This window comes from Zosterops lateralis, assembly GCF_965231275.1.
Source record: "Zosterops lateralis genome assembly, chromosome: 4".
Lineage (NCBI taxonomy): Eukaryota > Metazoa > Chordata > Aves > Passeriformes > Zosteropidae > Zosterops > Zosterops lateralis.
In genome coordinates, this window is record NC_139765.1 from 34,980,459 (window position 1) to 34,994,113 (window position 13,655).

General features: G+C 42.0%; 1 protein-coding gene across 3 annotated transcripts in view; it reads left to right on the top strand.

The window, feature by feature from the left end:
* Positions 1-6,214: 6,214 nt before the first annotated feature.
* The window catches only part of PPP1R12A (protein phosphatase 1 regulatory subunit 12A), a gene marked incomplete at its 3' end in the record, with an annotated part of 115,181 nt that continues 107,740 nt past the window's right edge, over positions 6,215-13,655 (top strand). For all 3 annotated transcript variants that reach the window (XM_083860246.1, XM_083860247.1, XM_083860245.1), the window contains exon 1: positions 6,215-6,539. In XM_083860246.1, coding sequence (XP_083716372.1) covers positions 6,303-6,539 — 237 coding nt within the window. In that variant the 5' untranslated portion in view covers positions 6,215-6,302. The remainder of the gene's footprint in view (positions 6,540-13,655) is intronic.

The following is a 13,655-nucleotide window of genomic DNA, read 5'->3' on the forward strand; positions in this document are numbered from 1 at the left end:
GGAATGCTTAGGAAATGTAATTTACCATCAGATGGGAGTTGACAGTTGCAAGCCTATCAAACCAGAAGTCATTTAAGAAGATTCTAAAGCATACATCTCTGCATTTACAATACAGATGTTAAAGTTTCTGGAATAGCTTAGTGTGGCATTAGTGGCTGCTGTAATTTTTCCTCAGATTACTGTCTCAGTTAAGTAACTCTTTTCTAACTGACAAGATGAAGCAATTCAATTTCTTTATGGCCTTGTGCTAGGGAAAAAAAAGGAGGCCACCAAAGAAGTGGTTTGGGATGAAGTCTGATCAGTTGAGCTGTAGTGTGAGAAGTTACCAACAAAAGTAGCTTTCCATAGCAAACAAAGGGCTCGTAACAAATATGGGGAAGAGAAAAGGAGTAGAAGTGTTTATTAGGACAATTAACTACTGGAAGAAGTGATTTCTGAGCAAGAAAACTGCTTTCAGTTGCTTGTTTCTATTGTATTCAGAGATGCAGGTCTTTATGACTATTACTATAAATATGCATTGCTGTATGCTAACAGCCAGTCCTCTTTCTTAAAACCTCCTTTTAGTGGCTGTCTGAATACACTGAAGGATAACACCATTTTTGCAGTGATATAGGTGTGTCACTGGTGTTACTACGTTGCTAAGACTAATCATGATGTTAGTGTACAGTTATGTCATATGCTCACCAAAATAGAGCGTGGGCACCATGAGCAGCAAGGCATACTCCTAGATGCCCAAAATCCAAGCCAAGCCAATTGATCAGCCACATATAGATTTTAGTATTTTTAATTTAGAGAAATGACACATTTATATACCAAAACAAATATCTAAAAGGACATTCATATACTTTCTGGTAGTAGAAAGGCAGAAATATGTCACAGATGTCAATAACCCTTGAGCGTATTTACCTTTGCATTGTGAGTGAGAAGCTAGAATAGGATGTCTTTCATTTCTATTTGTCCCAGCTGTGATATGTTCAGAATGCAGTCCACAGGGAACAATTCGAATGCATTTCAGAGGGACAGGCCATTCCATTCCCCCTCAGTATTTAAATTGTTTGTTTCAGCAGTATATATGCTCCTTGACTCAAGCCACACACATGAACGGGAAAGAAACATTTTACCTTTAGAAAGTTAAACAAAGGTTCATAAAAGCTACTATAAGGTTATGTGGTCTTTGAGATAGCAAAATAAATCAAAGATACCTGTTCTCAATATCAAGAAGACAAAATGGACACTGTCATGGCAGTGTCTAACACTGTGTCTGCATCCATACATGTGCAGTATTCCCAGGACTGCCAAGATGGGATAGAAGCAGAGTGCCTATATTTCTGTTACACAACGTATGGCTCAGTTCTTTTTTTTTTTTCATTACCTGACTAGACAAAACTTAAATTTAATTTAAGTAAGAACTTAATTAAATAATTTAAATAAAGTAAAATGGTTTTATAAAGTCAAATTTATAAATAAGTATATTTTCCTATTTCTAAAGGACATAGTGTTACTTTTTACTAGCCAGGACAACTATTTTTAGCTTAATCTGTGTACTGTTGGAATTGTCCACAGAACAAATGCTAATTTAACAGATGGGTGCACATAAAAATATGTGAGAGCATCTCTATGTGAATCAAGTTTAAATGTTAGCTTTCATTGCCATTCAGGAATACAGAGACACCAATCTTTGTAAAGCTCATGGAAGATGCTGGGAGAATACACCACTGCAAATCCAATTCAGAACTGCATAGTTTATGAAACTGCTCTGGTTGCTATGGTAGTTTGGTTTTGGTGACTCAGGATTATGCAGCATCAAAAAGTAACTCACCTGGCAATGTGGGGTTTCTGTATAAGAATCTTACTCAGAACTGACTAAAGAGCAAGAAGTCTGCTTCATATGTAGTTTACGTGAAAAATTCAATAGCAATTTGTGCATAGTCCTCATACTTTTTTTTTTTTCTGGATAAGGATTGTATCTGAGATTTCACTGTTATATGTGTGGGTGTGTCACACAATCACAGTAGAGAATATACCAGATTTAAAGATAGAGATACTTATCACAAGAATTAGGCATTTCTTTCATTGTTTTACTTGATATTCATAGTAATTTCTATTATGGTGTTTTCATGTGAAAAGATACTTTTGTATTTTGTTATCCTTTCTCTCATTTTACCATCTATGATTATTTATTAGAATCTATGATTAAATAATGATTAAATAATCCATGATTATTTATTAGAATTTATTATTTATTAAATTTATTAGATTTGTGTCAATATATATATGTGATATTTGTCACTATCCTTCAAATTACCCCTTTTTCCCAGAGCCGAAATGGATGATATTAACTTTGATATATTAGTTTTCCTTCAATGGGGAGAGAAAACTGTTAAGATGAAATTTTTAGAAGCCACACTGTGTGTAATGCTGTTTGAAATGAGAGACAAGGCAGTAATTTTCAGATGGAGGTCAGAACAAAATTCTACATCCTAAAAATTATGATTTTGGGTAGTGCAAAAGCTTCATCTGTGAACTTCTGTTGTCTAGAAGCCTGTGTGAAATATTTGTAATGCTTTTAAGAAGAAGTGGAAAACCAGAACGCACACTGATAGCTATCTCATTGCTAAATCATTGTATTGATCACTTGAAGCCTGTCATTAAATTAACTGGAAATATGTATACACATAGATGCTATCTCTGTAAAATGTTTACATGGTTACCTCTACAGAAAAGCAGTCCTACTGAATTCAGTGTTAAGATTTGTATGTGGAAAATGATACACTGAATCACCTTTACTGTTGTGTATACACATGCAAACAAAAGATTTAACAGCACACCTAGTGTCTTGGGTAATCTGGTAGCAATACATCAAAAAAGCCTGATAAAACTAGGTCTAACTTAGTTGTCCTTAAGTTCCACTCATAATGTTGCTCAAATGGTTAAGCATCCCTTGTTAGCAAATGGTTAGATCTCGTTATGATTATTGTAAACACACACGCACACTTATGCAGTTATCTAATTCACTCTTGCGATGCTCTCTTGCAGTAGTGACTCTTTTAGAATTAATTTGTTACTCACTTTTAATATGGTCTTTAAAGATAGCTTTAATATATGTTTGCTCTAACCTCTGCACAAATGAATTTAACACTCTGTGCTTAGACAGATAATGGGAAAAGATTTTCATATTTCTACAGAAGTTGTTAATATTGGTATTTACATATGTTTATTACAATTAGTAGTGAATTAGAATCTGTAGACAGTCTCATCTTCTCTCAGCTACACTGACTTTACAATGAAATGGAATGACATTAGACATGGAGTAGAATGGCATTACAATGGGGTAAAGAATATGGCCCAATATGCCTTTGCAATTGAAATTACAAACATTTATGGGAGATATATGATAGGAAAAAATAGAAATTAAAAATTATACAATTAATATTCCCTTCCTCAAGTGTGAACATTTGCAGAGATTAACTAGTTTACATGAATAACAACTCTACTTTTTGCTTAAGAAACACCATATGTTTTGCTAGATTTAAGAACTACATATAATTTCCAGTAGAGCACACAGCTATCTCCACAAGACATTTATATCCAATATGTATGGAACATCTGAGTTTCAACTGACTGTACAAATGAATTATATCTTGCCTGTAGTGTCTGCAAAACCCCTCAAACATAAAATAACTCCCAACCCTGAGGTGCAATCCAAAAAAAATTAAAAAGTCAAGGAAAATAATGTCAAGAATGTGGAACATACAAATAGCTGCAGTATATGGAAAAATATTTGTTGAAATTCTCTGAAAAGCTGAAGCTGAATCAGTGAAAAATCTTTCCTGGAAAGAAGAATAAAAAGAAAGTATGAGATCTGGTTTTTAAAATGAAACTAACTGTATGATATTTAAGAACAAAACTGAGCTGTAGAACCTCTGCATTTCACTAACAAGCCAAGAAGTGCAAGCTGGAGTTAAAAGAGGATCCATGACCAGAAAAAAAACCCAAAAACCTGAGCTGGAAATTGAAATCAAGTAGAGGGGACTGGAGCTCTGATCAAAACTTAGAAACACACTCCATGACATTGAAATTCCTGAGAGAGTGCATTTTGAACATGTGCCTATTGATTTGCCTAGAATTACTTTGTTGCTAATAAAGCAATCTATTTAAATATTGTTTGTTGAAATCAAACATTCTTCAGATATGAAGTTTCTTGAAGAGTCAAATTTTTAGACAGCCAACTGAGAGAGAAGCAGCATGATCGGGAGGTGACTTGTAAAATATCTGTGACATCTGGGGCAGGAGAATGCAGCTTTTATCTTGTATTACCTTTTTCTGGGTTACAGTTTTCAAGTCCTTAGGAAATAGCAGAGGGTTGAGAATCTGTCCCCAGGGGAGTTTGCCCACAAGGACAAGACCACAACAGGAGGCTGGGAGCCTGTGCAAATTTCCTCCTTAGACAGGAGTCAGGTGATGCAGCCAAGCTCCCAGCCAGTGACTGTCCCTGCCGTGCTGATGGTACCAGGCTATGCCCAAGCACAACTAAATCACTCGCGTGAGGAATAAAAACTGCAAAGAGACTGGTTTTGAATTCTACTCTGCAGTCAGCCACATTTTCAAACCCAGGAACCTAAAATGTACCCCTGGATAGCCACACAGGCTGCCAACGGGAAGGTATAAATTAGGTGCCAGATAATCTTTCATCCACCTACTTAGACTGCAAATCTTTCTCTGGCAAATCTTTCATCTTGACTACCAGATGTTGTCTTTTGTTCTCAATCACATTACGCCTGCAAACTGTCAGTGCATGTATCTCAGGCACTGCTCTATGAGTAAGTCTGATGGATATTATGCATATCTCCAGATGAAAATCTATTCTGAAAGACATTAAGAACAGCACGTTGCTGCAAGTACCTTGCAACTACTACTTCTTGTGAAATGTCACTGACATCTTTATCAATAAAAATGGAAATAAAAGCCTGAGTTGGCTCCAAGACTGCCTACCATAAGAAGGAGACAGTATAATTAGAAATGCACAAATCATGCAAAATTTGAAGTGTATGAGGTTTGGTGACCCTCTCAAACTATACTTTGTTTCCTATAATTAGTTGAAAATAAAACTTATTTTCCAGTAAGTTCAAAACCACATTTTATCCCCAGAAATTATTCCATTTAAAGCAAAATACATATTGCTTTTAGCTAAAGAAAACATGCTGTGCATAGAAAAAACTTTATTATCTGTAATAGCTTGGTTCCTGGAAGTTGCAACTCTGAACAAAAACATTTTAGTCTTTGTATCTTCAAATGCTGCATGGTTTGCAACTACTTGTTTCCTCCCAAGAGAAAGGATGGCTGTGCTACCCCAGGTTGTGACATAATGGGAGTGAAATGGACAACAAGCACAGGGCTTTGTCCACTGCCATGTCGAATGATAGAATCATAGAATGATATGGGGTTGGACTGGATCTTAAACACCATCTAATCCAAATCCCCTGCCCTGGGCAGCGGCACTTCCCACTGGACCAGGCTGGTCAAGGCCTTATCCAGACTGGCTGTGATTGCTGCCAGGGCTGGGGCATCCACAGCCTCCCTGGGCAATCTGCTCCTGTGTCTCACCACACTCATAACGAAGATTTTCTTTACAAAAATATCTATTCTAATTTGTACCCATTGCTCCTGGTTTTATCAGTGCAGTTCCTGACAAGGAGTCCCTCTCCAACTTCCCTGGAGGCCCCCTAAAATGTAGAGATATATGGGAATTGGTGCTTTTATACATCAAGTTGGTCCGAGGTGGTCATGTCTAACCTCCCAAAACAAAGGATCGTCAAGCAAGTTGCTCCATCTATTTCCTTTTTCCCGTCAACTCGCTGCATGTGCCCCAATGCAGGCAGGAACATTGATATTGCTGCGGGTGACAGAGGTCACGGGCGGGGACGGCGGCGCCTCGAGCGAGGCTGCCCGACGGAGGCGGGGCTGCACTCTCACTCCCACTCCCCACCCTCACTCCCTACTCCCAACACCCCACTCCCCACCACTCACTCCCCCGGGCCCGCTCCCCCCGTCCCACTCCCCAGCCCCCACTCCCCTCCCGGCCCGGCCCCGCCCCGCCCGGCCCCGTTCTCGCGTTGCCTGGCGGCAATCTCGCGAGATTATGCTAACGAGGCCCCGCAGCCCCGCCCCGCCCGTCCGCTCCCCGCCCGCCGCGCGCCCTGGCTGGGCGGTGAGCGCGCGCGCCGCGGTGCGCTGTGGGATAGTGGCGGTATAAAGTGTACGCTCGGGGCGGCCGCGGCTGAGGGGGCCGGCGGAAGCGGGGCATGAAGATGGCGGACGCAAAGCAGAAGCGGAACGAGCAGCTGAAGCGTTGGATCGGCTCCGAGACCGACCTGGAGCCGCCCGTGGTCAAACGCAAGAAGACCAAGGTGAAGTTCGACGACGGCGCCGTCTTCTTGGCCGCCTGCTCCAGCGGAGACACCGAGGAGGTGCTGCGACTGTTGGAGCGGGGCGCCGACATCAACTACGCCAATGTGGACGGGCTGACCGCTCTGCACCAGGTCGGTGCCGGGCCCATCCAGGGACCCCTGGCCGGGCTGGGGCGGAGGGGGGGCGAGGCCGGCCGAGTGTCCCCCGCCCCCCCGCAGGAGGAGGTGGAGGAGGAAGGGGCCGGAGGCGGCGGCGCTCCCTCCGCTGGGGGGTGTCGGGGCGGGGAGGTGGCGGCGGGGGCAGCCCGGACCGAGCCCCGGGGCTGTGGGGCCGGGGGGCTGCACCCCCTCCCCGCCGACAGGGGGGCGGAAGGGGCGGATGGGCCTCTCCTCCGGCGGGAAGGAGGTGCCGCTGACCCTCTTTCGTTTTTCCCTCTTTCGTTTCCTCTTTGGGAGGGCCGGGGAAGGGGCCCTGCCCCGTGTGTGCCGAGGGGCCGGGGCAGGTTCCCCCCGGCGCGGGAGGGTCAGGCAGGTGAGAGGAGCGGGCTGGCCCGGGGGGCGCTCCCGCCGCTGCCCCTGCCCGGATCCCGGCAGTGGTTCCCCGCTTCCCTCCTCTCCCCGGTTCCGCAGCAGTTGAGCCGATTAAAGGCGCTCGTGTGTGCGGGCGGCCGTGTTGAGAGACGGATCATCTATTTCTCTCCGGTTTCCAGGGGAAACCAGTGTTTTGTTCATTATAAAAAAAAGGCGTATCAGTAAGGGGCTCCTTGTTTTCGTTACCGATGGCTCCCGCCGCAGTGTGAAAGCCGAACTTCAAGGGGAGCACGGGTCTTAAATTTTTCTTCTGTGCGTTGGAAAGTAGTAAGAAAGCCCAGTCCATATCGCTTTGTTCTGGTGTGGGTGTGTGGGAAGGGGGCTGGTGCCAGGGGAGGTAACTTTCACTTGGGGCAGGGGGGGGATAGACGGGAAACTGGCTGTGAAGTTTCCTCAAAATGGATGCTTTGTGCATGTTGAACTTCATAGCAGTCTGATTGGAATCTCAAAACGTTAGCCTAATAAGGAAAGGCTGTGGCAATCCGGAGATAATGCGGGTTTGCCTGAATAGTTTTTTTCTCTAGAAGGCCAAGAGCTTCCACACAATATTAGATTCACTGAATATCTGGAAAGCAAAAGAATATCTTTTACAGGCTAGCTTCTCATTCTTAAGTTTAGAAGTTGTTCAGTAGTTTTAAAAAAATCTTAACGGTTATGTGTTGTAGGTTGATCAAGTAGAAATCTTCCTGAAATGGTTAGGTGAGGTGGTTTCTGACATTAAAAAAAAAAAAATAAAAAAAATGGTGTATTTGTTTTCTCCATCCTGTATGGGTTTTTCAGGGATGTGAGGCTCTATAAGTGTTTTTCAGGGATGTGAGGCACTGACTTGCAGACCTGGATAGCATCCCCTCTTGAACATTGGGTATAAAATTCTACGACTCTTTGCTGTGTCTGCTGTGTGTGAATCGTCACTTGCTCCCCTGTGAAGGGTGGGTGTTACTTTCAGTTCTGAACTGCACTGGAAGAATGAGTGTTGTGGTGGAGCCTGTGAGCGTGTTGCTGCAGCGCGGTTACCTGACTGCGGGCTGTCACTTCATTGCAAGGCTTGCTGTGTTTATCCTCCTCTAATCAAGTTATGGGAGCTCTGTATGAGGAGCCATACCTTAACTGGTTAGATCCTTGGCTCTGCAAGTTGCTGTACTCCAGCCGTTGGTAGGGAAGGATGATGTTTAGTTTAACTCTCAGCAATAGAATAAGAGATGGCGTTCTCTCTTTCTGATGCCCAGATGGCATTTTCAGAATGCCTTTGATACTGTGTACAAAAAAGCTTTCATCGGGATAATTCTGAGCATGTTCTCTCCGTTTTTTATGTTGGAGTCAGCTTGCAGTTTGGAAGGGCAAAGTCTAAAGGAACAGAGGTAAAGATTTACATCACTGCTAAAATTCTAGCTCGTGCCCTCCTTTCCCCTCCCTTCCTTTAGTGATACCAAAGGACCTTTTCTGATTTTACGATATTGAAAGTAAATAAGATCAGTTGTGAAGTTATAATCTTCTTGAGGCTGTGCAGTAAGTGAAGGTTACCTGTTGCTGTAAAAAAGACAAACAAATGTGTCAGCCTATTACTGACTCCGAATGGTTTCACTTCATTATTAACACAAAATCTTATTTTCCTTTAATATGCCATATAAAAGGTGCAAATCACACAGGATGCAGTCTGTAACATGAATTAATTTAATCAAAATTGGCTGCAACGTGCACAAAGCTGTATCTGTTCTCAAAGGAAGCTCTTCAAAAACTTGTCATTATTCCTGACAGTTTTGACTGACAGATGGTAATTGTGTTCCAGTCCATGTTGTTGTGTTTGAGACTGCCATGGTGTGCTGTTGCTTTGTGATTCTTTGGTTGGGAGTTTTTTTGTTTTGTGTCTTCTGTCAGATCCCACGTAGACATTGCTGCTTCAGAAGAATAAATATCTCAGCAAAGATAAACCTACTGTACTGTTTTAGCTTGTGTCGTTTTTGTCTTCCATCAATTTTTTTTTTCAGTTATTGAGAGCAAACACGTATGTCTGAAATAGCAGTAGAATTAAATATTTAATTTAATATTTGGCCTTTGGTTTTCCTGCTACATATGGCAGTTATAGGAAAAGACTTAAGCTTTGTTTTATTTTTCACAGGTAGTTGGAAGTGCTGTGGGGAAAGTACCATTAATCCAGGAATTGTGGTGAACTTCAGGTCTGGTCTTTAGTGGAGCATCAGGCTTTGTTGCTGAAGCCATTAGCTGAGCTCTTCCTCCGAGTGAGGTAGTGAGGTAGAACGCCATCACCGTCAGAAAGCTGCATGTGGAATTGTTTCTCCTCATGCATGTGGGAAGGAAAACAATTACTTGACTCGTAGCTGAGAAGAGGAAAGGGGGGTGGATATATATAGGTACTTGTTTCAACTCTTCACAGTGCCACTGAGCAGATGTTGTTTTATAGCTGCATGTGCACAAATGAGTGGACTTGAGTGCATCATATCTGAGGAGAGATGAATTAAAATCTTTGGTATCTTGCAGAAGAGGAGTTATTGTCGTTAGGTGATGGTTATTATTCCTCTATGTAATTTTGAGTTCAAAGCTCACTTTAAGAACTTGTTTTGCACAAGTCCTCAGGTTAGGCCTTCAGCACAAAGGACAAAACTGTTGTGTACTGTTTTCCTATCTGTGAGATATATATGGAGTGTAGGATATTGCAGCAGGATAGTGGGTATTGTGCTGCATAATCTGCATTATATACATATAGTGTGTATGCATCTATAAGACCAGAAAACTTCTAAATGAGAACTAAAATTTACAATCAGATGTCAGTGCCCCATTACTTAGTGGAGGTGGAAGTTTTGAATGTTGCACCCCCAGACAGCTGTTATGTAGGACGAGGTCAAACTTAAAGTGCAGCTTTTCTAACCTGCCTTAACAGTGGAATGTAAGGACAACTTGAGAAAAGAAAGAAGCCCAAAGGTGAGCTGTGACCTTGCAGATTATTAGTGTCTGCAGAGTGGGGGGTAGAAGTGGCATATTCTGAAATAATCTTAGGAAGAGGCTATATAATATTTTCAATAAAGCCTGATCTCTTCTGACAGGCATATTTCTTCAGAGTGGGATTCAGTTGTCTTGTCCTGAAAGCTTAACACCTATCATTCCTCAGAGTTTGGACTCTCTTCTGCCTTCCTTGGCTTTCATGAAAGAGGATTTAGTTCACTAGCTCTGACTGGAATTTATTGCTAAATGGCTGAAAGTATTTTGTCTAGAAGTTCCGTAGAGCTTTGTACAGAAAAGTGGAGCCCACCCTTTCTGGACAGCACCATGGAAAGGCTGCATGGGAGGGACCACGATGTGGCCAGTTTCCTGGAAGGCTGGATTTCCTGTGCAAATTGCTCCCCTGGGAATAGTGGACGTGCAGCGTGGAGTACCTGCACACACCTCAGCACTGGCTGAGATGAGGCTGTGGTTGGGTATCACCATTTATGTAGCCTGCTTTTTGTCTGCCCTTTTTCTTTGAGGCTGCTCAGACTTAGGAGATGGTAACCTTGTTTTTGGCCTCATTCTCTCTGGGTGAGGAAGGTGAGTGCTGTAGCCTGGTTCCACCACACAGCATGAAAAGAACATGTCCTGCTGTGCTGATCCTGCCTCTTCTGGGGAGGGCACTCCTTTTGAGGTAGGGAAGTTGTCTTGGCTGTTTGGGCATGGGGATTATTGGGCACACAGGGGGGATGTTGTTGGGGCAGGCCCCTACTCCTTGGTGAAGGATTCATGTCATTTTTTTGTCTGTGACAACTACAGTTTAATTAAGCAAAACCCCTTGAAGGCTGTCTCTCTGTATCAAATAGTGTTTTTCTGCAACTCTTTAGGTGCTCAATTGAATGTGAAGGTGGGACTGTTTTAGCAGCATTATAGTTACATACTGGTTTGCAGATAGAGCAATGTGGAGTGTTAAATTGAATTTTTGATTTACTGCCACTGTTGTAGGACTCTGCTGTGTTTATCCTTGAGTACTAATTAAGATTGTGTTTCATGGAATGCTTGCTTACTCTTTCTAAGTAAGGACAGTTACTGCTGTCTTAATTTCCTTTGGGTTCTATGAAATTTATTTCTTAGACAGGAAGTACCTTCCTTTGCAGGAGGTTTTGCAACTGTTTATGTGAAAAGTTCTGTCAGGGCTTCTGGTGGCCTATTCTTAGTACCTGATGTGGTAATGAGTATGGATACCTTTGGCACCAACTGTGTCCTTGTTACGACACCCTTTCAAACTGCAACCAGTGGTGCAAAAGGGGTATAAAATCCGCCAGCACTGGATCCTTTTGCCTTAGAACTTCATGGAGAGCATTACAGCTGCACTGTCTGGATTCCTTCTGCTGAAGGGTTACACAGGTCGTGTATTTGAGCTGAGGCTGCCACACGTGCAGCACATCAAGCTGTAAGAGCAAAGACAAGATTGCCCGAGTCTTACATCTCTAGAGTGTTTGCATCATAGCAGCAGCACCCAACAACCAAGGGTAAGAAAAGTATAGAAATAGCTCAAAGCTATCCTAGCAACCTCCTGGCTAGGACTTCTACCATGACTCTTTCAGAGAATGAAAATACTGGTGCATATGATAACTTACTAACTTTTCAAAACTGTCAAGTAGGAGGCCTTTGTTTTGTACAGAAAGGTTTGTACTCAGTTTCAAAACGGATGTTGAAGTCTCACTGTTTGGAGGGGAGCAAACCCACCAGTCACCAAACCTCCTGATGCTCTCATTGTGGACATTCTACCACTGAGAATTTTGGAGTAATGTCCTCAGCTTGTTTTATTACTCTTTTATCATTGCTTGCCTTTTTTTTTTTTTTTCCCTTAAATCTGTGCAACAAAGCACAGAGAAAATGAGTCCAGAAATAAATGTAATGTTGACTTCACTCAGTGATCAGACTACAGAGGCATATTTGTTTAAGTTCCCTTTTGTAATTGGTTCTTGTGTGGGCCACAGATCTTTCTCTCTGTAGTTACAGTAGCTAGGTTTAGATGGTACAGTAAGTACTTGTTAACTTCGTAGTGATCTTGTCATTTAAGATTATTTTTTTTACCCTTGGAAATGGAAGCAAGAAGAGAGGAAAAGAGGTGTGATTTTTTTTCATAATACACTGCGAGTATAATAGTGGAAATTTAAATACTGTATTCAGAATTTTGTGTTCTCCTTAGCGTTTCATGAAAGCAACGAGTAACATCCTTCACCTTTTTAGGTTTATTATTTCTGAGTGGTCTGTCTGGTCTAAACCTGGGATTTCTATGTATTTTCATTGCTATGAAGTTCTTGTGCACAAACCCAAGTGAATTCTAGCATATAGAAATTACTTAAAGTGTTTAAAGCCACTTTTCGCATTAGTGTAACTGACAGGTTTCTTCAACTTGCTAGTCACGGAGGGAGAGTTCTGCATTCCAGTGTAAGGATGAATTCAGCTGGTACAGCTTGAGTATTTACTGAAGCTAATGTTCAGGGACAATTTCTACTGGTCTCTAGATATGAATTTCACTGTAGCATTAATGCTCCTTTTACAGTACAGCTTTGTCTGTGGTTTTCTATGTGTTTGAGTCTATTTTTGATATTGCTAGGATACTTTCTCATGGTAAGTCATCGAAAAGCACCTCATAAGAGTAGATGGGATGTGCTTTTGTATGTGTGAATAAAATTGATATCAACACACCTGATTTAAGGCCTTGATGATTTTGACATTGCAGTAGCAAGAATGCTGTTTTACCAAATTATTGCATTTCAGTTGGTAGCTAAATCTGAGGCTATGAGGCAGAAGCAGTCTGTATAAATCACTAGTAGATACACCATTCTGGAGGGATCTGTATTCCAGGCTTAACAGTATATGCTCCCTTTTAGTTGGAACAGATGGTTTGACAGGCTCCTGTCCAGTTCTTTAGTTGTCTATCCCTTTGCTCATGCTCTCAGTTGCTCTCTTCCTCAAAGTTATTACTTAGGCTCGTAAGACACTTAGTGCAATCCTCTCAAAAACTGAGAGCCCAGCAAATTGGTATTCCCTGTCTGTGTAATTGTGTTCCCTGGGGCTGGGCTGAGGGTCATGCACATGGGGAGCAAATACTGATATTTTATCCAAGGATATGTTTAGATGAGTTGGACAAACTAATATGCTCTGAAAGCAATGTGGAGGTAGTTTTGAACTGTAGCATGAGTACACCTCTCTGGGATTCTTGCAACCAAGAAACTGTAAATTGCACTTTATTACTGCTGTATTGTATATAAATATAGATCATAAGGAGTAAGATATGCAGCATATGAGGACATTTGCCTAACAAATGTTTTGTCAGTGCCCAACAGTGTATTTTTCTTCATTGATCTTGACAGGCATAAAATGCAAACTGGAATGCAGCTGTAAGGCACTGGAGCCATCCTTAAGCAGGTCAGCCTCTGCTGCTGCTGCATGGGTGGAGACATTCCAAGCTCCTTTACTTTCCTATGTGCATTCCTGAAATGACAGTCAATGGAAAGCATGGCATAAGAGTAGCAGCATTCCTCAGCTGTTTCCTTTCTAGTAATTTCAAGTCCGTAAGATAGAATTAGAGAAGGCAAAAGATGATTATAATATTTGGTGGTGGGGGGAGCGTTGTTGAATTTTTTTTTGGTTTTATGCATTGTATTGACAAGACCTGGTACCCAGCTCTTGTGTTTCAGTTAT